The sequence below is a fragment of the Poecilia reticulata genome, linkage group LG13 (genome assembly GCF_000633615.1).
Source record: "Poecilia reticulata strain Guanapo linkage group LG13, Guppy_female_1.0+MT, whole genome shotgun sequence".
Classification (NCBI taxonomy): domain Eukaryota; kingdom Metazoa; phylum Chordata; class Actinopteri; order Cyprinodontiformes; family Poeciliidae; genus Poecilia; species Poecilia reticulata.
In genome coordinates, this window is record NC_024343.1 from 20,061,255 (window position 1) to 20,086,905 (window position 25,651).

General features: G+C 39.3%; 1 protein-coding gene across 1 annotated transcript in view; it reads right to left on the minus strand.

The window, feature by feature from the left end:
• Window positions 1-25,443, minus strand: part of vaspb (vasodilator stimulated phosphoprotein b) — a 30,190-nt gene extending 4,747 nt beyond the window's left edge. The window contains 7 exon segments of the mRNA XM_008425920.2: window positions 1-71; window positions 934-1,208; window positions 1,578-1,660; window positions 3,952-4,018; window positions 5,926-6,106; window positions 8,089-8,260; window positions 25,017-25,443. The exon segment at window positions 1-71 is cut by the window's left edge and continues 16 nt beyond it. Coding sequence (XP_008424142.1) covers window positions 1-71; window positions 934-1,208; window positions 1,578-1,660; window positions 3,952-4,018; window positions 5,926-6,106; window positions 8,089-8,260; window positions 25,017-25,021 — 854 coding nt within the window. The 5' untranslated portion in view covers window positions 25,022-25,443.
• Between the last annotated feature and the right edge of the window lie 208 nt (window positions 25,444-25,651).

Sequence of the window (25,651 nt, forward strand, 5' to 3'; positions counted from 1 at the left end):
CCCATGGAGGAATTGCTGACGCGGTTCGACTCTGTTCTGGCTGGTGGAGCTGAAGAACCACCATCCTCCTGCTGAGGGCAGCAAACAGCAAAAACGTGAGTGCTCTGATACAACTGAAACCAAACATTGTATACGCTGTATAAAAACAAACATAACTGTTGTTTCTCAGTGTATGACACTAAATCAAACTAAATGTTTCGGTTCATTTAGAATTTTCAAAATAATTTTTACTTCCTAAATGCCAGATTATTAGGATTTTTATTTTTTCAGATTTTTTAACTTGCTTTCTCCAAATTCAGCCCAAAGATAACCTTTTTTTTTTTTTTTTAACAATTGAGGAAAATTCAGACGATGAGGTCAAGGCTTTTCAAGTTTCTAAATTCACTGTTTTGGAGTGACCATCATAAAGGACTAATCTCAGCTCCAAAGAAAACTTGTGGGCTGAGCTGAAAAGTTTGTAAACAAAGTGGCTTAAAAACTTGACTCCGTTACACCATTTCTGCCAGGAGGAATGGACCGCAATTCCAGCAAACTACTGTGAGAAGTTTGTGGAAGGAAACCCAAAAATGTGGCTCCAAGTCAGAGTTCACATCCAACATGAAGGAGGTAAACTTCTAAACAAGGAGGAAAACTAAAAGAATTATTTTCTCTCTCAATTCTGGCAATTAAAAAAACATCTAAATAATGTCTCAAATATAGATCACTTAAGCCAGAAAAGGTTTACACAGACTTAATGTCAGACACTGATTAAAAAATGCGAGTATCTTTTTATACAATAAATGTTAACGTTTGGTTTATTAACGTTTGGTTTATACTGCAACATGGTCTGGGTAATATGGACATAGCCGTTTCAATGCAGACATGTCACATCATTAGTGCAGAAACTTAATTCACTCGATAAAAATAGCACTAATTACAACATCTGATACTAACCTTGGACACTTTGCGGAGTTTAGCTCCTGCAAGGGCAGCTGCCAAACCTCCAGCTCCTCCTAATCCTCCACCGCCACCACCGTCATCTCCGCCACCACTACTGCCGCCTCCGCCTCCACCTGGAGCAGGCAGTGGTGGAGCTGGTGGCGGTCCTGCTGGAGGCGGTCCAGGAGGAGGAGGGATGCCCGCCGCCGGGGGAGGACAGGGAGGTGGTGGAGGAGCTGGAGGAGGAGCTGGACCTCCAGGGGCCATTGGTGGAGCAGGAGGGACATGGACTGGAAGGAAAGACAGAGACATCACTGACAGTTCATTAACTTTTTTTTTTTTTAAAGAAAAATAATCTACTGAAAAAAATGCAAGTCATATTTCTGACATGTAAGTGGAAACATTTTTTAGTTTTTTCCCCCCACCACCTGCAGGTTATGATGGACACAAGCTTTAGATAGATTACTTCTCTGACATAAGTAAACGCAATAAAATCTGAAAAAAGATCAGACAATCTCAGATCTAAAGAAGAAACATGCAGTGGAACGACTTTCTCCATAACCTGGCTCAGAATGAGGGAACTATGAAATAGTCTTGCAGAGGTTGGAGCGTATTGCAGCTAAATGCGATCATCTGCAGCACACCAGGTGTTTCCTGACCTGGAGCGGCTTGTCGTTCTCTTTCCTGCCGCTCTCTCTCCTGTCGCTCTCGTTCCTGCTGTTCAAGCCTCTGTTGCTCCAGCCTGTCAACACACACCTTTGTTAAAATGCATGTCATCCTCAGAACTAAAATTTCTTGTTTTTTAAGTTACCAAAACCTACTATTATGACAAAGCTGTGCTGAGCTTTGTGAATCAAAATAGATCAAATGGAAAATTTTACACAAGTTTACAGATCGCATTAATATTGACCTGGCATCCACAAGGACAGTTCAGGTTATTAATTAAACCGTCCAAATTAATATTTCCATGCAGAATTTTCATGCATTACATTTGAAATATAAATAGCGAAAACCTTTGCTATTGCAGTATTGAACCTATTAATATTGCAATGATGGTTGTGGTTTAAAATATTGTGCAGCTCTATTCAAGTGTGATATGAAGTGTTAGGTTTCCAACACACAGTCAACTGATCACAGACCAGAAAATACATTTTTGGTCTCATTTGGCCAGAACACCTTCTGCTTTTTATATTCTACAGATGAAAATAAAAATTCAAAACCATGTATCCTGTTACTTTCATTTTTACAGATATACAATTATGTCTGACCTTTTGAAGACCTATCGTAGAATCCAATATAACAAGAAAATAAAGTACACGGGTCAAGTATCTGCCAATATGTCATTAAGATAGCACAGTAATGGCTCTCTGACACAGGATAAAAAAACAAAACAAAAGTGCGTATTCAAGTAAGACGCATATTGTAAATTGCTCCAGATTAATATACTTAGAAAGGAGAGGCTTTGCTAGATAAGAATTCAAACACTAAGTATATCTCAATGAGCTGTTTTGCAAAGTTGCAAATGAATTCCTTGAAAAAAACAACCAAATTTGATTTTAGTTTGATTTTAAGTTTTTCAAGCTGCAACATTAATTTTTTAACACAGTCACAAGGTGTAAGGGGCAATCTATTCATTATCTTTAACTTTGTAACCGTTTTTGAGAAGTTCTGACACGACAACTTCTCTTCCAGGATTATGAAATGAAATACGAACAGGATGCCGATAGTACATCATTTCATCTCAAGTGCAGGCAGCTGCATTCTTTTGGCTAAAAATGTATACTTTAAATTGTTGTCAATTCAGAAGATATTTAGAGCATTTGAAAGACATGTTCCCAGTTTTAAGCTGATGTTTGACATAATAATAACCAGGTAAACTTCCCCTTGCAATACACTTTGGGTTCAGGACTTGATGAACATGTTCTGCTGAAAAACTAGCTTAGTCATTTTTGATCAGCATGTTAATCTTGCTTTTGATTGTTGCACAAGTGTTTTACAACACCCCTGGCCAAAAGCGTGTTTTACCATAGAAAAGGAAGTGTCTGTGTATGTCGACGCTTTACAGAATATTACAAAAGAGATAAATGTGGAGTTCATAACCTCTCATTAGCTTTCTGCTTTAAAAAAAAAAAAAAAAGAAGTCCTCAGCTGGGCAAAGTGGCCTGATTCACATTAGCGTCCCCCCCACCCAAACACATCTGCCACAGAACAGATGTGTTGCAAAAAAAACAATGTCTATAAACAATCATAATGCAGAGAACTAAACATGCACTCAGACAGTCAGGGCTGATGTGACTTAATGCTCTAAAGCTCATGTTAAAATGTTTTTTTTCCTTCCAACAAAACAAATTCTGAGAATGGTATTTAAAATGATGGGCATTTATTAAAAATCCTCCAAGCACCTGCATTACTGCTGGAGGTCAGAGGTTTTAAAGAGCTTACTAAGCCACAGCATGCCGGCAGCAAATGGAACAGCTACTAATTTAACAGACACTCCCTGTGGTCACTGTGCACCTTTCGGGCTAAACGGGATTAGAAGGTTAAAGCCTATTCTGTACAGGCATGCATGAAGTCACCTCAACAGGTTTCTCCGGGGGGTAGATGTGAGAGGCTTGCTATCGGTCTGACCTTTGACCTGACTCAAGGGTTGATTGAGGGTTTAGCAGTGTCTGCTTAATGCCGGTAAATCCTCCACATATGCCTGTGCGCAAAACTGTGCCAACTGGACGTCTGCAAAGCCAAGCCAAGCTTGACTGTAAACCCAGAAAGTGGTTCACTCTGGTCTGGAAACAGATTGAAACGGCCCCACGGGGGACAACACCCTTCTGAGGAACGAGCTGATAAAATTATATTCGCCACACAATCCTGCTTCTTATCGTCAGCATAGAAACCAGTCAGGGTTATTCAGATTGTTGGGACACATTTTTTATCTCAGTGAGAGCAAGCAAACATTTAGAGGCAAGCACAGCTAAAATGTTATTTTGCGATATGTAAAGTAAAGAAAGGGTTGGTTCAGAGGAGGTCTGGAGATACCTCCGCTGCTGTTCAAGCTCTTCAGGAGAAGGTCCATTTGACACAGGGCGGGGGAGGGTTGCATAACCTGCAAAAACATGAAGGGAGATATTCTTAGTGCGCATTAAAGTATCTTCAAAAATAGATACCTGTGTCATATACTGGCTTAATTGCACTTCAATAATCATACCACCCATGTTCTTTTTTTCATCTGCACACAGTTTTGCTGAAGAGTGCAAAGTCTGTAAGCAACCCTGACAGGACGAAGCATAACAACTCATTTGTAAAAAACAGTAACATTATTAGTGAAAAAGGAGCTGAATGAGGCAGCATAAACTGTATAGATAGTTAGGTGGAGTGAGGGTGAGCACAACTCTCTGTAAGACAAAACAAGTGTGTATTACTGGCAACACAACAGGATGTGCATGGCCAAAGCAACTCTGTCCTTTTTTATTCTCTTAAAAAACAAACCTGCCTTATTTCTATTAAGGTTATGTTTAGCTCTAAGTCACATGCAGTTTCTCAGAAATCTATTCCTAACCATGTGAGAAATTTATCAGCAAACCAAAACCAAATGCTATAAGCAGTAATCAGGATATAGCCGTCACTCTGATAAGAGCACCAATGGTGGAGTGCAGCTTCTACATGCAACATGTAAAGAAGTACATGTTGATACTCTGCCAAAATAAAAATCTAAAATAATAAAAGTCAAAGGCATGGACTGATTTATCACTGAAACTAATGATTATTTTTGTAATTGGTTATTCTAATGATTATTCTGGATTTTTAAAAAAAGGCACACTGCAGATTTTACATTTAACCACTTATGCTAATCTTAAACAATATTAGAAATACATTTAAAATGCAAATAAATATTACTAATATTAAACATTAGTTTTTTAAAATAAGAAAAACATGTTAATGCCTAAAATGTGATCAAGCATTTCTGCAGTGTACGCTTGATCATTTGTACCAAAGGATTAATCTGCAGCTAAAAAGATACTTTTTAGCTGCAGATAAAAGATACTCAAGACATGAAAAGTTCAGCCCTTTCTGCTAGACTTGGCGTCAATACATTGTAGGGCTAATCTGCTGATTAGTTTTTGGATTAACATATTAATAATTGGATAGAAAAAGGTGCTTAATAGGAGTTGTTTTAAACAGACTTTGAACCAGGTGAAGCTAAAACTGTACCACAGGATTAGTTCTGGGTAGAACATATTAACAAAAAAGTTTGTTTTGTTTTTTTTATCTTAAATGTAAAATGCATATTTATTTTGTGCATTTTTGACTGAATTACTGCTCTGAGTTTGTGGTTCTTTCAGCAAATGGCCCTTTTTCAAATCTTTACACTGCAGCTAATGATTAATCGCTTCCTAAATCAGTTGACAATTATTTCCGCTCTCCACCGATTGCTGGTGTTAAAGCACGTTTTGTTTTCTTAATTACGATTTTATGGTCAGTCTGCTTTTGTTGAATACCTAACACATAATAGACATTGCTTTTAAACTGATTAAACAAATGAAAATGGCACAAACAATGTTATCCATAATTCTAATGAAACATCTGCAGAGTGATGTTTGTTTTGGCAGTTTTCCGGAGCTGATTTTACTGTAAAATCTCCAGGGTCCATCACAGATGAATGCGAGCCGTTCAGCAGTGTTTCACAGGTGTACTAAGCTATGCTGTGTTGTGTGTGCTGCTAAAGGTGTGCTGAGCAGGACCTCAGCCATGCTGACATCTTAATAATACCTTCGGTCAAGTGAGTGAATAATTTTTGTGGCAGAAACATCAATAGAGATGTTGATGTCCTGTTTGTTGCTCAGCTGACTGACGACTGGTGACAATATGCATTTATCTGCATGTAAAACAAGGTTATTGAGATCTGATCGCCTCGGTGTGAATGGTGAGGCATAGTGGGGTCTGCTCTTATCTGAATCAGCTGGAATGGACACTAGAGTCTGGTCTGAGCAGTTTGAATGAGGAGTGATTTACCTGCATCTGCCATGGAGTTGATGACATCCAGAGCGTGAGCCATGCCATTGGCAAACAGAGCAGCATCTTCTTTGCTGCCAAAGTTGAGTCCCCAAACTTGTCTGGAATCTCGCCACTGGTGAAAATTGGGTGTGGCCTGGTTATATTTGAGCCCTTTTACAATGGGACAGTTTATAACCACCTGAGGATGATAAGACGGTGAGGTGATTAGTCAATATTCACCAGCAGACTATTCTGGAACAGCTGTGACCGTGGGAAAAAATATAGTTAGAGTGCCTGTAGCCATCAGCATCCCATTTTCTACCCGTCCGTGATTGCCTCAGTAAGTTCCTTTAAAAACAACCAGATCTCAACAGTGTTTCAAACACATGTACAAAATATATTAAAAACCGGTAGCATCTGTGAGCTGCAGCCTTTTACAAGAAAACTTCATGAAACTACATCCCTGCCAACGCCTAACCTAATGGCATGCTTTATTTTTTTTATGGATCCTTTTGGGTTATATTCCACTCAGCAGGTGGCACAAAGCCCGTTTAGTCTGGGGTGGAAAAAAAAAAAAAGCTCTGTGCTCAGAGTGCTGCTTGAATGTGCTGACACGCCGTTTCAGTATTTGTTTAAAAGCTGTTGAATTCCATTGAGCCGAGGGAGGAGTCGAGACCCAGTCAGAGTGAACATCATGGGAGGAAGCATGCACTGAATGACAAAGGGCAGCAAGGTCAGCCTCCACCGCAGACAGTAGTATTTTTCGAAGCGACTCTAAATCTTATCAGAACGCAAATAAACACTAAGCGGCTGTGGCAAAGAGCGTGTCAGCCGGGCGACCTCGACATCGTCCATGTGTTTTGAAGGCAAGGAATACTTTAGGGAGACAGACTCAAACCACAAATGTGGCTGCAAAGAAAAATAAGGGAAGCAAATAAATAGCTGCAAAATTTTCCTTAAAACGTACGTCTTGCTGTTTTTATTTGTCACCAGAGGAAGCAGTATAGCGTCTCCATAGCGACCTGCTGGTATCAAGCCTCTTTTTAAAAATTGTCACAGGAAATGGTTGAACAGGCTAACTATCTCACAGGAAACATCCTCCACTTTAAGACTTGTCTCCAGGGAACACTTCAGCATGCTGAATGTTTAAAGAAGGAGAGAGGCTTTGGTGCAGCAGGGGAATAAAAAAAAAAGTTCAAGTCAAGAATAGACCCACCTAGAGTCAATTTTACCCAGCTTCTCAGTCGTGGAACACTTTTGTCAGCAGGGGAGCCACAATGAGCAAGATAATGGCATTGAACCATCTTTGTCTGAAGGACAACGTGATGCTCAAGACTCCAAACTCTGATCTTAGACACAAAAATATTCGATAAAGAAGAGATGTTGGTTGTTTTGATGAACATTTTGTTCCATTTGGCTTAGTTTAAGGGTCTTCATATTATCTATAAGAACGTCCTGTAACTTATTGAAATGCTTTTTGATTGTGTGATGTTTTGGTTAATTCTCTTTCTAGTAAGTGCAGCAGTGCGCAATGTTTACATAAAACATTTGAGCTCATCATACATGTACTGTATTTCATCTACATATTTACAGAAGAGTAAAGTCCTTAGATTTTGTCTTAAAGTGGTGAAAAATGTATACACTACATATACACAGGCTCTCTGATGGATGAAATGAGTTTATACCTGTCAAAAACAATTTTGGTAAACTAGTGCCATTGGCTATCCCAGTTATGGATGTGATACTAGGGAACCGTCCATCCGCCAATATACCGCCAATATATCTATGAAAGTTTATTTTGAAAAGCTTTGACATTCAAAGTGGTTGTAGTAGAGATGCACTGAGAAACTGTCTGGTGACTGGAATCTGATAATTTTCTCCTTCAATGTCATTTCAGCTTCTCAGAATAAAAAAAAAAAAAATCATTTTCTGACCAGTGAATACACCACACCAAAGCACTAAAAATTGAGCACTGACAATGATGATGTCAATTTTCTGCACCGTGTTAGAATTGCAGTTTGCCTGTGGTTGGAGTTTGGCAGTGGAGGAAGCGAGCAAAGCTTTTTAGTCCATGTTGGCTTCCAAATATTCAGCTTTTGTAGTGCAAGCAAGAAGAACGTTTAAAACATTTTATTGCAAGCAAAGATGTCATGGTCCTGCTCTAAAGCCAAAAACATGTACCTGTTGATCCGTCTGCATCTTGCGTCCGACTATCCGGAAGGCGTTGTTAGAAGGGTTGTGAAAGATCTGGACTCTGCTGAAGGCTTGGGGTCCGGTACCTGCCGGGAGCCACTTTTTACTGCCATCATCGTAGATCATCACAGTGGCCCGAGCCTGGCAAATACTCGACTCACTGCAGAACACAGGAAAAGATGGAACAACACACAGAATGAATGTACAGCACTGATGGTGCAAATCTCAAGAGAACAAGACTCTTAGAAGAAAACAAATACTTAATTTAAGGTGTACGGTGCAGGTTCTTAACTCAAGCTTCATGGTAAAATTAATTTCTACCTGCAACCTACACAAGACAAGTCTAAAAGTAAAAGAAACTTATACAGAACTTTAGAGTTGAGTCTTTTTATGAGGTGATGAATCATCAGAACTTTGTATATCATCTGCATTTCCAATGCACTACATTCAACTATTAATACACATCTACTTTGGATATAGTGAAGGATGTTATTCAGCTATCCTCATCCTGTTTAGCCACTAAACAGGATGAACACACATTTCAGAGGCACCATTTATTATGTAAACAAAAGTGGCGTTGTGAGCATTCAAGATGTGTCAGTTATTTTTATTACTTATAACTAATAAAGCACTGCACCAAACACACGCTCTTGTCACACCTGATCCCCATTTGTATGTGCTTGTTTCTTTAAATGATCTATGTTCCATTTTTATTTGTTCATTTTATTATCAAAATCTGTAGTGCTGTAGTCTTCATCAACATTTTTAACTTTTGCTTTAAAATTCTTCATGCTGAATGTCGTGCTTCTGGGAATCGGCTAAAACAAAAACAAAAAAAGTAAATATAAGGGAGGGAGAACGGAAACTGGAAACACCGGATGGACAAACGAATGAAAAAACACGGGATTCTAAACAAAAACAGATCCCGTCAAAACCAGTCTGGTCTCATTTTTTACCTGCCCTGTCATGTCCCATTAGAGTTCTCCTGCCAGTTAATTCAGGTTCTAACAAAAACCAAATGGCATAATCATGAGCTAATCCACATAGTGAAGAATAACTGATATACAGGATGGTATGCTAGACAAACAAACCTAAACTGCTGCCAAGTGCTGATTTTTTGCAGGAAAAAACCGTTTGGTTTGATCCTAAACGAGAGAAGTAGGTGAGACAACAATGGGGAATGACAAAGACAGGAAGCTGCGCAGAGTGCCGGCAAACAAAACAAGGTCCTGGAATCTTCCACCTGCTTTACATCATCGCTGAAGATGGTAAGAACACAGTTGCTTCTCACTGGGAGAGGCAGCAAAAATATTTGTGCATGGCTTTCTGCAGGCAGGATCCAGTTACAAATCATTCATTCCAACTAAAGTTGTGCACATATTCTGTGCCAAATAAGAAACCCTAACGCACAACATTCATTGTCGCATGCTATTTGTCGTCTTTACCATTTAAAAACAGCCACAAACCAGGTAATTTTTCAAATGAGCGGAAACGAAATAAGGATTAAGTAATAGTTGTAACATGAAAGAGAACGGGAAGTGAGGAGCAAACAGTGGCTGACTGTTCATTCCAGTTTTCTATCATTCCTCCCCCTCATCTCCTTGATTACTTCCCAGGCTCTCCCTACAGTCTCCTAATCCATCTCTTCCCCCTCTCCCTCCATCTGTCCCACCCTTGATACAATCTGCTACTTCCTGTGACAAAGCACCAAAGACACAACCCACTTCCTGCTGCCTGCACTGCCTAATAAGGACTGCTCCAGTCTGGGCAATCGATGCCTGCAGAAATACAGTGGTGCTACATTTCCATACAAGTTAAAACGCATAAATCTGGTCAGTATTAACCTTTAAAGGCGATCTGGCTTCGCTGCCAACAGCAAAACTAAAACTGTTTTATGCAGTGTGAATAAGTGTTGCATCTTAAGCCAGGAAAAGGTTGGATGCTTACTTCAATTTGTTGCATTGAACAACATCAGATGAGTTTAAAAGGTTAGCACACGGGAGATAGTTTTGGATTTGCTGTAAATCAGAAATTAGCATTATGTAAACACCAAGCCCCTTCCTGTGATTGTGATGTTTGGCACTCGCCTCACACCGTGCCCACAGGCCTGAAGAGAGCTGAAACCTTTTCCTCCCTGTTCAGGTTAGCTAAGGCCCGTTTATGCATTTCAATGTTTACCTTAACTACTGTAAAACAGAAGGAAACAGCTTTACACAAAACATCAGCTGTTATCAAATAGTGAATGCACAAAATGAAGATGTGACACAAATGTTAGCAAGCTGCAACATTTGATATTTTTAAATCAGTACACAACACTTGTGAAACTATGGGTTTATTTGCCATCTTGTCAGATGTTCACTGGAATCCAGCAGTTTGCTTTATTGATCCACTCAGAACTAAGGTACCCTGTGGACATGGAAACTGCAATATATATTGCTGAATGAGTTATTTATAGATTAAATTAATAAAAAGTAAGAGTCAACTGAACTCTTATTTATACAGTTACCAATCAAGGTGGTCATCTTTAAACAGCAACAATAAATATTCTTTACCCTGAATATCTGCTAAACTAGATCTCACAACATGAGTCACGTCTTCACTATATCACTGTCTGCAGTGTTGCATTCATATTTGGATGCAACATTTGGTAGAATACCATGTTTCAAGTTTCATGTGTTCACACTCTGCATATTGGCAACAGTAACACAATTACATATTTTTCTGATATTGAACGGCATCAATTTTGAGGAAATATCTACTACTTAAACTATTAGTCACAAACCAGGGAGAAAGCAAGTCCAAAAACTTGGCTGTATTAGCGCTATATTCGGTGCAAGTCATTTCCCTCGCCTACACATTGGCTTCTTCTCTTCTCTTATCCATTGTTAAGCCTGTAGTCATTTAAGCAGTCAAACAATCTGTCAGGTCAGAAAAAATGTCCACCTTTTTACTGTTTCACAGTTTGACATCACACAGTCTAATTACTTACACCTAGCTCCCACCTTATATAGCATTTTTCAGGTTTGAAATAGCACCGGCACTGGACACCAGTAAAATATGAGCAGCCTTTCAAAGGGCACACTTTTGCCCACAATTTCCCTGAATCCCCGCTCCCCAGCTGAGCTGGCCGTAAACCTAGTTGATGAGTTTTTTGGCCTAAGACTGTCAGGAATTAGGAAGAAACAGTTTATGTCTAAAGGAGGATGTGGGAGACTTTGTCACAAAAGCGACTAAATGTTTCCGTCTTAACAGATTTATGAAGCTGTTAATGTTACATGATTTCTTTCAACATCTTGTGGAACATACATGTGTGTGATCGTGGAGAAAATCTACTTTTAATATTGACCAATTTCAACTTTGATAATTTTAAATGAAATCCAGCTAATGAAAATGAGTTTGTGGTTAATTCAGCAATTGTTTCATATTTTTTCCAATAACATTCATAAAAAATATACCACCTTGCATACAGCTATAAAAGCTCACACTTCCTGTCTCGACCACATTCACATCCTTTCTCGTTTCAGGCTTGTGTATTATCATGAGAAACTGCAGCCAGATTTGCTGCAAATCTTGATTCGTCAAGTTGCATGCACCAGTAAATAATATGATAATGTGTACCAGAAGCTCTTCCGTCTTTCAGTCGACATGTCTGAAGAAAATTACTTCCACTTTGTTGACACTGTGTGACCTTTTTGTAACCTGATCAACAGTGCTCAGGTAACAAATCTAGGTTTTTAAACATGCAAATATTAGTATAAATCAGCACTGGTTGCCGTCTTGTTTGTTCACATTGTGGTATAGGATATTTGCTTTACTGGTGATCAGGGGAATGATAGAAATCAATTGCAATCCATTTGGAAATTATAGCCTTGAATTATTTCTTATTCATCATTATTATTTGATTATTACCATGTTATTAAAAAGAAAACATTCTTTCAAAGGAAGGTATGAAAAATGGTTGAAAAACTTAAAAACTATCCAAGATGTTTCTGGGATTTTGAATCGCTCAGCAGAGAGCATCTCATCCATCCGACAGGAAGATTTTAAAATAGAAAAACTTCTGCTGAATAAAACATACATCAAACATATAGGCAAACTGTAATTTCCTCTGGTCTCTGTTACATCCAGCATGTTGTGCTGGAAGGGTAGATGGGGTGTATGGGAATTGGGAGGGGACAGAGACACTGGACTGGGAAACAGATGCATATTTAATGGCAGAGAAAGCATGGGCTCAGGAGCGAGGCTGAGTGGCCGGCTGCATTATTGATACAACTAAGGACACTGAGACTCTAAAAGGCTAAGTGGCACTAGTGCATGAAGACATAGACTTGCACACACTCTCACACCTGTCATCCTGCCAACATGTGTGTCCGTGCTGACCCCGTCGACTCCGTATGACTATGACGGGCTGCAGGGGGCCGGTGGAATAAATCACCACAGCCAAAGTGATAAACAGGCTATTTTTTGTACTTCCTTAAGCCAAGACTGAGGGCAGCTGTGAGCAGTTGACTCAAGACGATTTCTCATAGGCACAGAGAGTGCGCACACTGATGGCCCAGAACAGATCTTGGGCACCAGCTTTTAAGGCTAATAATTAAAAACAGGCTTTATTTACAGAAAATACATTTTAAAAAATAGTAGGATTATAAGCAAGTTGTAGTCCGTATTTGATTAATCACAGCCATAGTGAGTCTCTTCAGTTAACGAGGGGTTAACAGGAAACCCCGGCGCAAGGCTAGAACACGTGCCCTGTAGAAAATGTCTGTATAAGGCTCTGCTGTCAGAGCTTTTCTCCAAATGAGCTGGCAAGTACAGTCAGGCCCAGTGGCTCTTTTCTAACTCCTCTTACCTGATGCTCCCTCTGCCCTTTTTAACCTCTTAAAAATAAAACAGTTTCAGACCATATAAAAACTTGAGCAAAAATACTTTTGACATACCACACAGGTCAGACAATTAGAAAAAAAGAAGTTTAAGAAGTTTTATCTCAAATTCTACGCATCCTACACAGAAATAACAGTCCTGTTGCAATGTAAAAAGTGTGATGCAGAACTGAATGTATGTATCTATGGATCTCACACTGAATATACTGAATATATGTATTCAGTTCTGCACAATATATGTATTTGCAATCAGTATTGCACCAATCAAAATTGCAATCACAAACTGCTTGAATGCAATATTTATATATATGCATCAACGCAATCGATATCTCCATAAGATGAAGATATTGGCCTATTTAGTGCCAAAATGCACTCAATAACTTTTGACATTTGCTATTTACTGCCCTTGATTTAAAGTCCAGATATGTACTTTTGTGGGTCAGATGCATAACCGCATGGAGTAATGGGGAAAAAAAGGGTAATGAGAAAACTGTGGATTGGAAGTAATCAATATCATCATCATTGTAATCTTCAGTAATAATATTGCACTTTTGTTTACCGATATTGTACAGCTGTAGTCAAGAGCTACCGAAGCATGTCTGTCTGGTTCAGCTGACAGGCTGGGCAAAGAGAGCCTTAGAGAACTCTGGAGGAGCTACAAAAGTTCACAGCTTAGGTAGGAAACCTTTGTTTCCTATCTGTGTGTTAATGTACACACAAACTATCAGTCATGGACCCCTCACACCTGGCCTTACTGTAAGAAAAAAAGTGATTGTTGAAATAAACTGGTAAGAAGTTCTCTTAGCATTTTGACTCAAGTAATAGTGGAAGAAATGTGTTTGAATCTAAAAAGAACACGTTCTAATTCTTTTTGACATGTGAAATGACGGATCTGGCAGAAACACTCTGCATATCTCCAATGTGAAGCATGGTAGTGGCAGCATTATGCTGCTACCATCATGCTAGGTTTTGGGCTATAGGGTACTTATTTTCATCTTAATTTTGTTCAGATTTCCTTCTTAAGGTTTTACCAAACAGACAGCCAAGGTGAATCAAACAAACAGCAGAACTAGCCCTCCATCAACCTCTGTGTACGTTTTCACAGCTCTGGTGATTGATTCAAACACAACTCAGAAGAAAATGTAGCATTTAAATGGGTAGATCTTGCATAGCTGTCATACACCTTCCATGAGAAACAGTGATCTATTGTTCCTTGGCAAAGTATCAGACAACCCATTCATGCCAGAGTAAAGACAGACAGCATGTCACTATGTATGTTTTTGTTGCGAAAACTATGAGGATACTTCCACTTCATCCTGGTGGCTGTTAAACATAAACTATGAACTTTTCCTGAATTGATAGTCATGCCTTATATGCATTAATAAGACGAACAGGTGATTTGAGAATGAAACCCAGCTGCCCTTAAGCTGATAATATAGTAAAGTTTACTCTGAGCACCCATTCATGTTTATGTGAGGAAAGGCGCTTTTGTTTTTCACCACAGCACCTGAAGGGCTGCCAGCAGGTGACGCCGGTTTGGCCACATTTGAAACAGTCTTGAGTGTAAAAAGAAGTGAAACAGGGAAGTGCTTTAGTTAAAAGAAGTAACTTGGAAAACCCAGCACTTCACAGCACACAAATACTCATTTGAGTAAAGTCTAAACCACGCAAGCAAAGAAAATGTTTCCTTTTTGGTCAAATTACAATAAAAGCAGAATCCCTATATTGCAACTGTGTGTATTCTACCATAGAAAATAAGATGCACTTGTCTTGGTATGAAACACACTGAACTGAGGTCATGGTTAAGGATGCAACAAATTATTTTGGCAGTCGACTAATCTGTCAAGACTGTTGCGATTAGTCAAAGATTATTTTAATCCACCTCTGGTTTCCAAGCAGTAACCTTCTGTTCTCAGCACTTTTACATGTCTTGCAACACTTTCTCGAGGTCTCCATGTCAACATGGAAATTTCCACAGTTAATTCAAGTAATGCCATAACAAATATGCATCTTAAAAAACTTTAAAATTACTTTAGTAGAGGGATGTTTGAGCATCATTTAGCCATCATTGATAAGCCCAAAGTCTGAAATACTTAAGTTGGTGAAACTGGATAATTCCACCCTGAATTGAGATTTTAAAAAGGTCAAAAAAAAAAAAAGCAATCTTACTGTTATAGAGCACCTAAGATTTTGACAAGGTTAAAAACTACAACCGATTAATTAAGTGGATAATTCTACTCTTAAAATTATAACAAAAGGTATATTATAGAACTGCACAATTTATCAAATCACAATCATGATCATTGCAATGTGACAATGAAAACAAAAAAGAAAGTGGCAATGAGGAGTGCATTGGAGTGAGCTCTACTGTTGAACAATTCAGCATCAGTTTGACGTTTGACTAGAGATAGTTAGTGCTGATTACTTAAATCTGTAAAAAAAAAAAAAAAAAATACTTTTTACAAATTCCTTAAAAGCTCCATTGTAAAATCAGAAGCTGACTCCTGCTAATAATTTTCATCAGCGAGGTCAATTCGCTGATGAAACTCGGTATTTTGTTTATTCGGTTGTCAAGTCCCATCCTTCAGTCAGCTAGCTGGTTTACGTGAAATCAGGACAGCAATCAATAGAAACAGGGTCCAATATGAAGCCTTTAGAAAATACAGATTGAAATTTGTTGGAAGAAACAAATGTGAGTAACAATGGGGGGTACAGAAGCAGCAAATTAACTCCAAACCATTTCAATGGTGAAGTTCTTGTTCTCTGATGCTGATTTGGGTGAAGTAGTCACATACAAACACCGGTTGACTCTAGGCTGAGTCATCAGACTTTACGTCATGCTCAAGTACTCTTCAGGCCATGTTTTCTGATTAGTTTCCAAACTGCAATGTACAGCTGTTTATGGCTAAATGCCCAAACATTGAACAAACTTCCTCCGATGCAGCTTATAGTCTTTTAATCAGATTCACAAATCAATACATGAAAGTAACAAGAGAAGTGGAAATTTAATGGACTACACTTGTCTTTTTTTTTTTTTTAGGAAACGGGAAGGGTGGTGTTTTTTCTGTTATTTTTATTCAGCTGTTTAGAAATGAAAAGTGACAGTACATCGGAACTCACTTGTCTGAAGATGAAGTCAGCTGTTTTTGCAATAACCTTTAGTAAGAATCTCATTTAAAAACATGGAAGTCATTTCCGGGCACTATCCAGCCCTCTTAGAGCAGGTTAGCGGTTTCTAAAATCTACACATCTCTGAGACGCCCTTTACTGTTGATACTATTTAAAGTTCAGTCTGTCGTGCTATTTTCCTAATATCCATGTCATCTCACACTTGGCAACTTGCTGCAAAATTAACACAAGCACACTTTTGCACCAAGCTACTGAATCAACGACACAAAACAGGCATTCAGGCCGTCTCAGCTAGTCGTAAACTGTAAATATCTGAATGAAAATCAGATGTGTTTTTGACCTTCCTGATTAAAAAAATTAAAACAACCTTAAAGCATTTCCTGAATGCTGACTCATCATTCATGACACAGAAAGGAGTTTTTGCCAAAAATCATCAGGTTGTTTTTTTGCTTGGCCACTTGAAGAGCAGAGATGAATTCCTTCCTGCTTCTGATGCGGCCAGGGCTGTGTGGAATGAGGGGGGAGGGGGGGAGGGGGGTGGGCAATAGAACTGGCACTCTCAATGCCCATATTTGGAATGAAGTTACCTCTGTCCTCTGCACTGAGCTCAATTCCTTTTACAGGTCGGAGCACATCCTCCCCGACCCAGGCCAAGAAGGAGGAGAGCTCCCTCTTAGAAAAGAAACAACAGGAGAAAACTCCCAGTTTCAGGCTGCCCTGACTTGCACGCCCCTTCCCTTTCCACTGAATGAGTAAAGAAGATCCCTTTTCCTGCTTAATCATGCTTCCTGCAAACGTGGGGGTCTGAGAATGTTGATGTTGGCCACATTATAGTCGACTATCACAACCATGGTTAGTTTTTTGAAGCAGGAAATTGGGCATTGGCCGATGAGATTCTAACTGTATAACTCAGACTAAAAATGACGTTGGTAACACAAATTCCAAAGAAAAATGTATAACACCATCTGACTGCTTTCCTTTGAAGGCAGCCTCTTCACAGCTAGTTAGCTAATTTGTTGACTGTGGTTTGACAACAGCACAAAATTAATAATAGAGCTGTACGGTACATTGAATACTGCAATCAGAAATGACAACTTGGATGCAATGTTTGCTAGGATTTCAAGTTTGTGAATTTTTACACTGTATTGATAATATATTTGGCCAGTTGACTGGACTAACTGCCCTGAAGCCAGAAGGCCAACATTTACATGTACATTTTGTAGGGGTTAAGATGCTAAAGTTCACAGAGAATGTCGGGAGCATTGTGCAATGGTAAAGTAAGCGAATAATATCAAATTTCCTAGTGTTCTGTGCCCTAATTAATAATAAAATAAGAGGTGAGTGGAGCAAGCAATAACTGTCCATGTTTTTAGTGTAAAACAGCCTTTGGCTTAGCCAGCTGACAGATAATGTGCAGCAACAGGTAGAGAAGGGCTGAGACTGCTTTAACATATAATTCATAATACTAGACTGAACTGAACTCTAACTTCAACTCTTTTTCTTGTACACTGCGTGGACTTTTTGAAACAGCATTACAAAAAGTTCTAGTGGCTTTGTACCAAACCTTTTAAGACCTTTGTACACTTGACACTGGTAACCAGTCATCAACTAAAGTTTAAAAAGTATCGCTGGTCAAAAATATTTGCGTGGGAAACATAAATATCCCCTAAGTGGAAGCATCAGTACACAAGATTATTTCTATCGCAGTCAATGCACCAAGATATGTTCACATGCAGAAATAGCTCATCTTTTAACAGAACAAGTAAACAGACAGGCCTGTGTTAAGCGTGTCCTTTCCCGTGTGGCAATAAACCTTTAGTCAACACTAGGTCAAAGTCTCAAAGAAAGCCGGCAGCAGAGCCTGAAGCAAGCTCAAGGCTTCCTCTGAGTCTGCTCTTTCTGATGCAGCCTCTGTCCATCAGCAATCACCATCTTCCAAGATAAGAGAGGCTGTGATCTAAGGACTTGAGTGATAGGAATGTTAACAATGGCTGGCAGCATAAAGCTGTTTCTATACTAACCGGGTTCCATTATGTTCCATTAAGCAGCGGACCCCAGATGAACCCTCTGGATCTTTATATCCATTAGCAGTGCTGACCATACAGAACGTCCATCCCCATAGTTAAGCTTTCGTTTCGCTGGAATGTCAGAGACAAACTCAGTCAAACCAAGAAGATAATGTTCCTCCAATTTATCTGCAGCGGGGAAGATTCAGATATCTGCAGTTATCTCCACATGATGATACTCTCTGTTCAGTTTCACTCAGTTTTTATACAATAAAAACACTTCACTCCTTTCAACTGGCCAAACATGATATTGGTATATAGAGTCTGGATGCAACACCCTCTCAAATATTTAATTGAAGTAGTCCTTATTGTAAATTAAAAAAGGAGTATATTGTTCCCCGTCTAATATATTCAGTGTCTTAAGTGAATGTGGATTTTAGCTACAACTCAATAAAAATCCAAAGGGCCTACAACATTTCCATGAAAGAATGCAAGGTCAGGTTCAGTGTAAGGCGACACCATCTTTTACAAATGTATTTTTATTGCTATTCATGACACAATATGACTATTACGAAGAACTGTCTAGACTGCAGTAAGTGTTGACTTATTTAAGCTACATAGATCTAGACTGGAAATAGTGAATTTTATTTCCTTGTTTCTGGCAGCTGAATCCTTCCCTTCGATCAATGTTTGCTATAAACTACAAGTTTAAAGACATCAACATTCATTTGTTTAGTGCTGTAAATATTCATCACAATATTCACCAAAACTATCACATTTTTCTAATATCCTATGGCAAACTGCTCCTTCAAATGTCTCAACACAGGGCTTATCTTAACACATGTGAGTGCGAGACTTTTTTTAAGGAACAGAAACCTTTTTCACACGTTTGTTTCAACTTGGGGGAGTGGTGGGGGGAGGAAGAAGAAACCTTTCTGAAGCACTTCTGTAGTAATGCACTCGAAACACCAAGCTACACTGGTTAATTTTGTGCAGACACGAAACAAGACGACATAGTGGAATCATGTGGGCGACTGTAGTCATCTTTGAAATCCTGTGCTTTATATGCCACCTCAAATGTCACACCAGTTCAGTTCTGTCGCTTCTTCAACAGTACAGTGTGGCATAGTGTCAGTTTATTAAATGTGTTCTCCTCAGTTCATTTTAGTAAAATTAATGTGCAACAACAGTGGCTCAGGACCTGCTTAAGAGGTGATGTTTAAAAGGTGACAAATAAGACATTCCACAGTGAAAAGAGACTAATGGCAGGTAAAGGGCATTTCATCCGCGATCTATGAAGCAGCAGCTAAATACTGGATCACATCAGTTCTGGTGAGAGGTTGCTTAAGGGTTGGCATGATATGTCCATTATATACTTTCCTTGTTGAATAATTTAATCAATTCCTAGCACATGTAATTATTTTTCTTATATATATATATATATATATATATATATATATATAGCATATTTTAATACATCCAAATCAAACTTATTTTAATGTTTTGGAAAAATGTCAAGTAGTAAAACTGTCCTACCACTGAAGTCAAAATGATGACGATTATAAATGGAACTTTAATGGTAATGAACTTAAAATAATGCTCTGGTTTATTCCATTTCACTTATCTAAAAGCTTTTACATAAACCAAATTTTACAAATACCAATAGTTGTGACGCTATTTACATAATTGAAAAACTTAGAAGTTTTTATGTTGTTGAATGTCACAAAAATGTTCAAACTTATGTTCCTGTCAAGAAGCTTTAAAAAAAACTAAAGACAAAAAAATACATTATGTAGCTCTCTTAATAATAACAGTGGTTTGTCAATTAACATATTACTTCCTCATAATTAATTTTGTAAGGAACTGATGTGAGAAACTTGTGTAGTAAAAGGGGTAAAAACTGACAGGGCATTTGGTCACCTTTTGGATTTTATGAACTTGGCAGACAGCTGGAACTAAACCAGATGTGTGCCAACTGTAAAATAGGCCTTAACAATAGGAGAAAAACTACGTTGGCGACTGTCATTCTGACCTCAACTTCATAAAATAAAGAAACACCAAACCTGAGTTTGCAGAACTGAGAATCCTTTCAGAAAGTATTTGGCTACCACTTAAAAAAAATTAAAAATTAAGCTATTTGAGTTTACATGAAAGTTGGAGAAACGCAGGACAACATACCCAGTCTTTTGTTCTGGATATACTCAACATGTTAGAGTTTACAGAAATGAATACAAATGCACATTGCACTTTTTATCTGTAAACAACTTTGTAAATGGTGTATCATTTTCCTTCCACTTCTGCAGCACTTTATGTTGGTCTATTGCGTAAAACACTTATGAGTTTGTGGTTTAAGTGAGAAAGTTCAATGCGTATAAATACTTTTGCAAAATGTAGCACATACAGCTCTTGAAGTACTAAGCTAAGCTATAAAAAGGTATAAAGAAGTTATCTAACGCCACATTAAAAACCTAACTTTCTGCTGGTTATTTTACATTTTAGGATACAGTGTTATAGTATGCTTGCTTACTTCTTTTTATAAATTTCCTACATGTAAAAATATTGGCAACTTTTGAGTAAAATCATCCGTTTTGCAGCCCCGACTTTGATTTGGATTAGGCAAGAGATAAAAAAGCACAGCTGGATTTGAAACTGAGTAACAAAAATGTGCTTTCCTTTTGTGGCCATGCAACTGTGTGCATGGGAATCAGTTGGTCTTTATTGAAATGTTTACTCTCCATTTACATCTGTAGCAGAATGGACTTTACCATCAGCTACTAAACTACTTTACACAAATCCTACAGCTTACTTGCAGGGCTTTAGTTGAAGTACCAACTATGATAATTTATTTAAAGATGGTTGTCTTTCTAATGCTCTGGTTTAATAGTACTGTACGAATATTTGCTTACTGCATCTAATATTAAGGTTTTAAAACTAAGCGAATAGACAAGCATTTCGCACTGGCAAGCAAAAGCCAACAATATAATTAACTGTTTATTTAAACTATAAAATAAAAAAATATATATTAAAGAATAAATAAAATTTACATGAAAAGTAGATGCAGCAATCTAGAGGCACAACCCCAAAACAGCAGTTTCCACCAAGGAAAATGGCTTTGTCACAAAGCAGACAATGGAGGATTTTGTATATTGAGCAACTTGTGTAGCAAAGCGCCTAATCCAAGAAGCAGGCCAGCATAATGGCCTATTTATGAGTATGAGAGGTGGGAGGGCCAAGAGGGGTGAATTGTTTCAGAGAAGGGGGTAGTAGTGATTGGGCATTGTGGGAAACAAACACTCATGTCAGGACCATTTCAAATAACAGTGTGTGCATGCAGGGTGATCCTTTCGACACACTGTCACACCAACTGTACAACAACACACTGAGGGGGTCTTTTGAAGTGTACATCAACATGCAGCTCCTTTATGATGCATGAAATGAAACCATTATTCTTTTATTTTCTTTCCATAATGGATAAGAATTCCCACAAGCACACCCCAATTACCTCAAATTGGTATTGCTTCTGGGGTGCAGCACATTAAGATGTGTTTGGCAAAAAAGAAATGTGCAAGAACTGCTAATATTTTTTTATTTTTTTTTTACAAATTCTCTTTGTGCATTAACAGAGAAACGGATAAAGACAGTGACTGATGATGGAGCTTTGCAGGACAACCCAAAGTGGGTGGTGTCCTTTGCAAAGACATGTTCTCCCCCCCAAAAAAATCAGCAGTTTTGACCAATTATGGTAATAAATGACAAGAACAACAGACGTCAGACAGGCTGAAATTTGCTTGTGCTGCTTACATCAAAGAAAACAATCTGACTGTGCAAGGCATGAGGCAAACAAGTGGAGACCTGAAATACCAACACCAAAACATTACACAACGGTGCAGCAAGAACATGCTGCTGTTGCAACCCTAAGGAGTTGCATCTCGGCATCCTTACAAAGGCATAAATGTAATAACGCTGGTGCATTTCTTAAATAACAGCTAGTGGCCTGTTGGGACATGGGCTCAAGAAGAAGCGGAAGACGATTACAGCGAATCCGCTAAGGTCACAGTTTGAACCGCATTCCTATCGAGCTGATGCCAAAGGAGAGAAATGTGGTGTTAAGACACAAAAGAAACAACCGGGCAGGGCAGAGGGTGGGGTTGAAAGGGAGCGTAGGGGGGTAGTCTCCTCCTCACTGCTTTTAACACTGATCAATAAAAGGCTCTTGCAAGGTAGCAGGCAAGGAGTCCGCTCCGGAATCACTTCCACTTCATGCAGCGCTTCTGATCCAACTTCAGGATGCTCAGCAGACAGAAAAACAGCGGGTGAAGCAGATGCATTACACCTGTTTCTGTGTATTATTTCTTGAGCCCGAGGCAGACGCGAGGATGGTGTCAGACGGGACTGCACTTTTCAGTCAGAGACCAATCCACAGAGTCAGCGTGGGAGTGGAGAGTCACCTCTCTGACAATAAGAGTGAATCACGATGCAAATTGATGCACTTCCTGGGCCACCTAGCCCCCAGGATAGGAATCTGAAAGGCTGATGCAATGATCTGAACAGAGGAGTTATTGTTCACTGAGACAGTAATCCAAAGATAACAACAAATGCTTCTAAATCTGATAACAGTGAATCAAGATGCTCGGGATGATCAGAACCAGTTTCAGAACTGGGTCAGTAGTTGAACTATTGACCAACTGCCTGCACTTCTGTGTCAACATTTACATTCCAGAGCCACAATGAGCACTAGCGAAGCTGCATACCAGTCATTACCCATTATGCAAGGTGACATGAACCCCTTTGGCCGCAGCGGGGGGCCAGTCAAAGCCACAGTCATTTAGAGGAAGAGCTCCATTCACCAACCTAAACAGGAACTTCCTAACGCGACGTTAAGGAGGCTTCGGGTTAGCAAATATGCCTGACATGTGCGGTAAAGTCACAGGTATGTTTGTTTTATGGTTGGGGAAGTACTGCGCTCCCCGCCCCACAGCTTCTCCCCTTCTAACTGCAGAAGAGCAACTCAACAATCAGGCGGTTAGCTTATCTTATTGCACCATGGTTTATAACTTTATTACACACTGCTTGGGCAGAACAGCGTGCTGTCGCATTGTGTGGTTGGGTCTCTAGAGCCATGCTGTCTGCGTCATGCAAGGTTCCAGCATTTCAGAATGCCAAGGTTATGATGCAACTTAGGCACACACAATTATCACTGCGCATTATTTTAAGCAAGAGCCATGTTAAATGTGCACAGTTAATGCAACTCGGTGCAAGGATTTCAGGTCGTGCCAGCGGTCCCAGAGAGAAATGTGTGTCAAACAAATAGAAAGACTGCCCCGGACCTGTTGTCGCCATCAAGGTTTAGGAATGTTTTGAACGGATACAGTTTTTATGTGTCTAAAATGTTGCATCGTTTTGTTCCTACAAATTGGAGTCCTTTTTTTCTGAGACACCAAAGAACATGTTGAAGTACTTCCCTTCTCTCTCACATGTTGCTGTACACTGGCATCAGCTGGCACAAAGAACGCTGATATGCTTTTCTCTCTCACATACAACAAAACCAAATTGGGCCATTTGGAAATACTTCTGGTTGTGTAAAACACACAAAGTGATTAAGCTGAAAACAAAAACAAGAATACCCGCACCTTTTAAACCTGTTTGAGTAGCCTGATAGGCCAGCTAATTACCAGGCAAATACCAGCCTGTTATATTTGTGTTATTCTAAAAATAGCAGAACTGCAAAACAGCATAATATTTTTGCACATGAAGCAGTCTAGAACTGCAACTAATTTTAACAACTGATTAGTCTGCATTGTTTTTTGGATCTGAAATAAACATATTGTTAACAGAACAGAACACTGTTATAACAAATAATCGCAAGTCTTAGGTTGAGATCAGCAAAACAAATAGAAAACACAGGGCCAACCCATGAGATATATTGTTACAGATGGGGCACTGTGAAAGGCTGAACACACACAAAAAAAAAAATCTTAAAAAAAGAAAACTGGTCACTCAGGTTATCCCTACCAGACTCCAGTTTCTCAGTGTAACTCTCAAGGACATGCACTTTGAAAAGACAAAAAAAAAAAACCCAAACAAACAAAACAAAACTGCACACTAAACTAAGTGCTAGTGGTGTTTAAATGTGAGATCAGAGCAGCTCCAGCCCAGGAGTAGAGACTTCCAAGCTTGTAATTGCCAGCAGGCGCAGGCTGTGACAGGACATGGAATTTGTGGACATGAGCTGTGTGCCTGTGGGTCTTGTTCATGGTGCTAAACTCTGCTCTCCCACACGGAGGCAAACTGCAGCTCAGGAGGGGGTAGCTTTAATGTGTGTCTATGGAATGCATGATGATGACGATGATACCAACAGCACATGCTGCAGATTGGCCACAAGAAAGTGACCAATCTACAGCTCAATAAGCTCACCCCCTGCTTTGGATCTTAGCTAGTCACCGAATCCTTTGTTATGCCTTATAAATTAGACTGACCTCAGTAGTTTTTTTGCACATGAAGATGTTTAAAATCTTAGCGTTAAAATATAATCTACAAAATAATAATAATTTTAAAAAAAAAACTAAAACGTGTTGATGTGAATCAAACTGCTTAATCTCAACCCAAAGACTTTGAACAGGTAGAAAGCTGAAGTTTCAAGAAAGTTACTCGGTCACACACAAAAAAAAAAAAAAAACTTCCTGCAGTTTTAGCTGAGAACAAAAAACAACCCAAAGCCCAGCTGTGTGTTTCTGAATGAGAAACGGGACTTTAACGCGTTACAAAGCACTGCTGTCGAGATTAAACAAGCAGCTCAGACTGTTTAACCAGCAGCCCATGAGAAAACTAGCAACAGAAACAGTGAAAAATGCTCGGCTGGAAACACAATGAAACATGAAGGGATCCGAGCCGCTTTACGCACCTCATTGTTCGGCCAGAGTGGAGCTCCTCTCCTCGAAGGCAACTTCGGATGACTTCAGTGGTGAAGCCCGGTGTTTAAAGAATCCCAGCGATGAAATAAAAACTACACCGTCCAAAAGCGGAGAGGAGGAGGGGGTGGGCGAAACAGCACATCTAAAGCCGCAAACAGGGTAGTGGGGATAAAGGAGCACACCTCGACGATTTCCTGGTTCTGTGGAGCGGGAGAGGAGGAGGAGGAGGAGGAGGAGGAAGAGGTTGAGGAAGAGGAGGGGGTAGATACAGTAGTGAAGCGGGCTTGTCAACTCCAATAACTCTCCCACAGTGGGTTTCTACGAGAAAAAAAAAAAGAAGTGAAGCTGAGAAAATAGCGGCTGCCCAGAAAGCTTCACTTCCTCTTCTCTCACTTTCAGGTGTTTTTATGTTTGCAGCTGCGCTAAGAAAGGTTGAAATGATATACCTCCGCGGGGCTCTTTTTCGTTCACTGCGAGGCGCTGTCGGGTCACGGCCCTGCCGTGTGAATTCACGGGAGTCTGGCCCAACCCGCCAGCTTCAAAGTAATCCCAGGACGCATTCAAGTGTGCTTCGTAAAATTCCCTTTCATGAATCTAAACTGGGTCTTAGTTAGATTCATCTTTA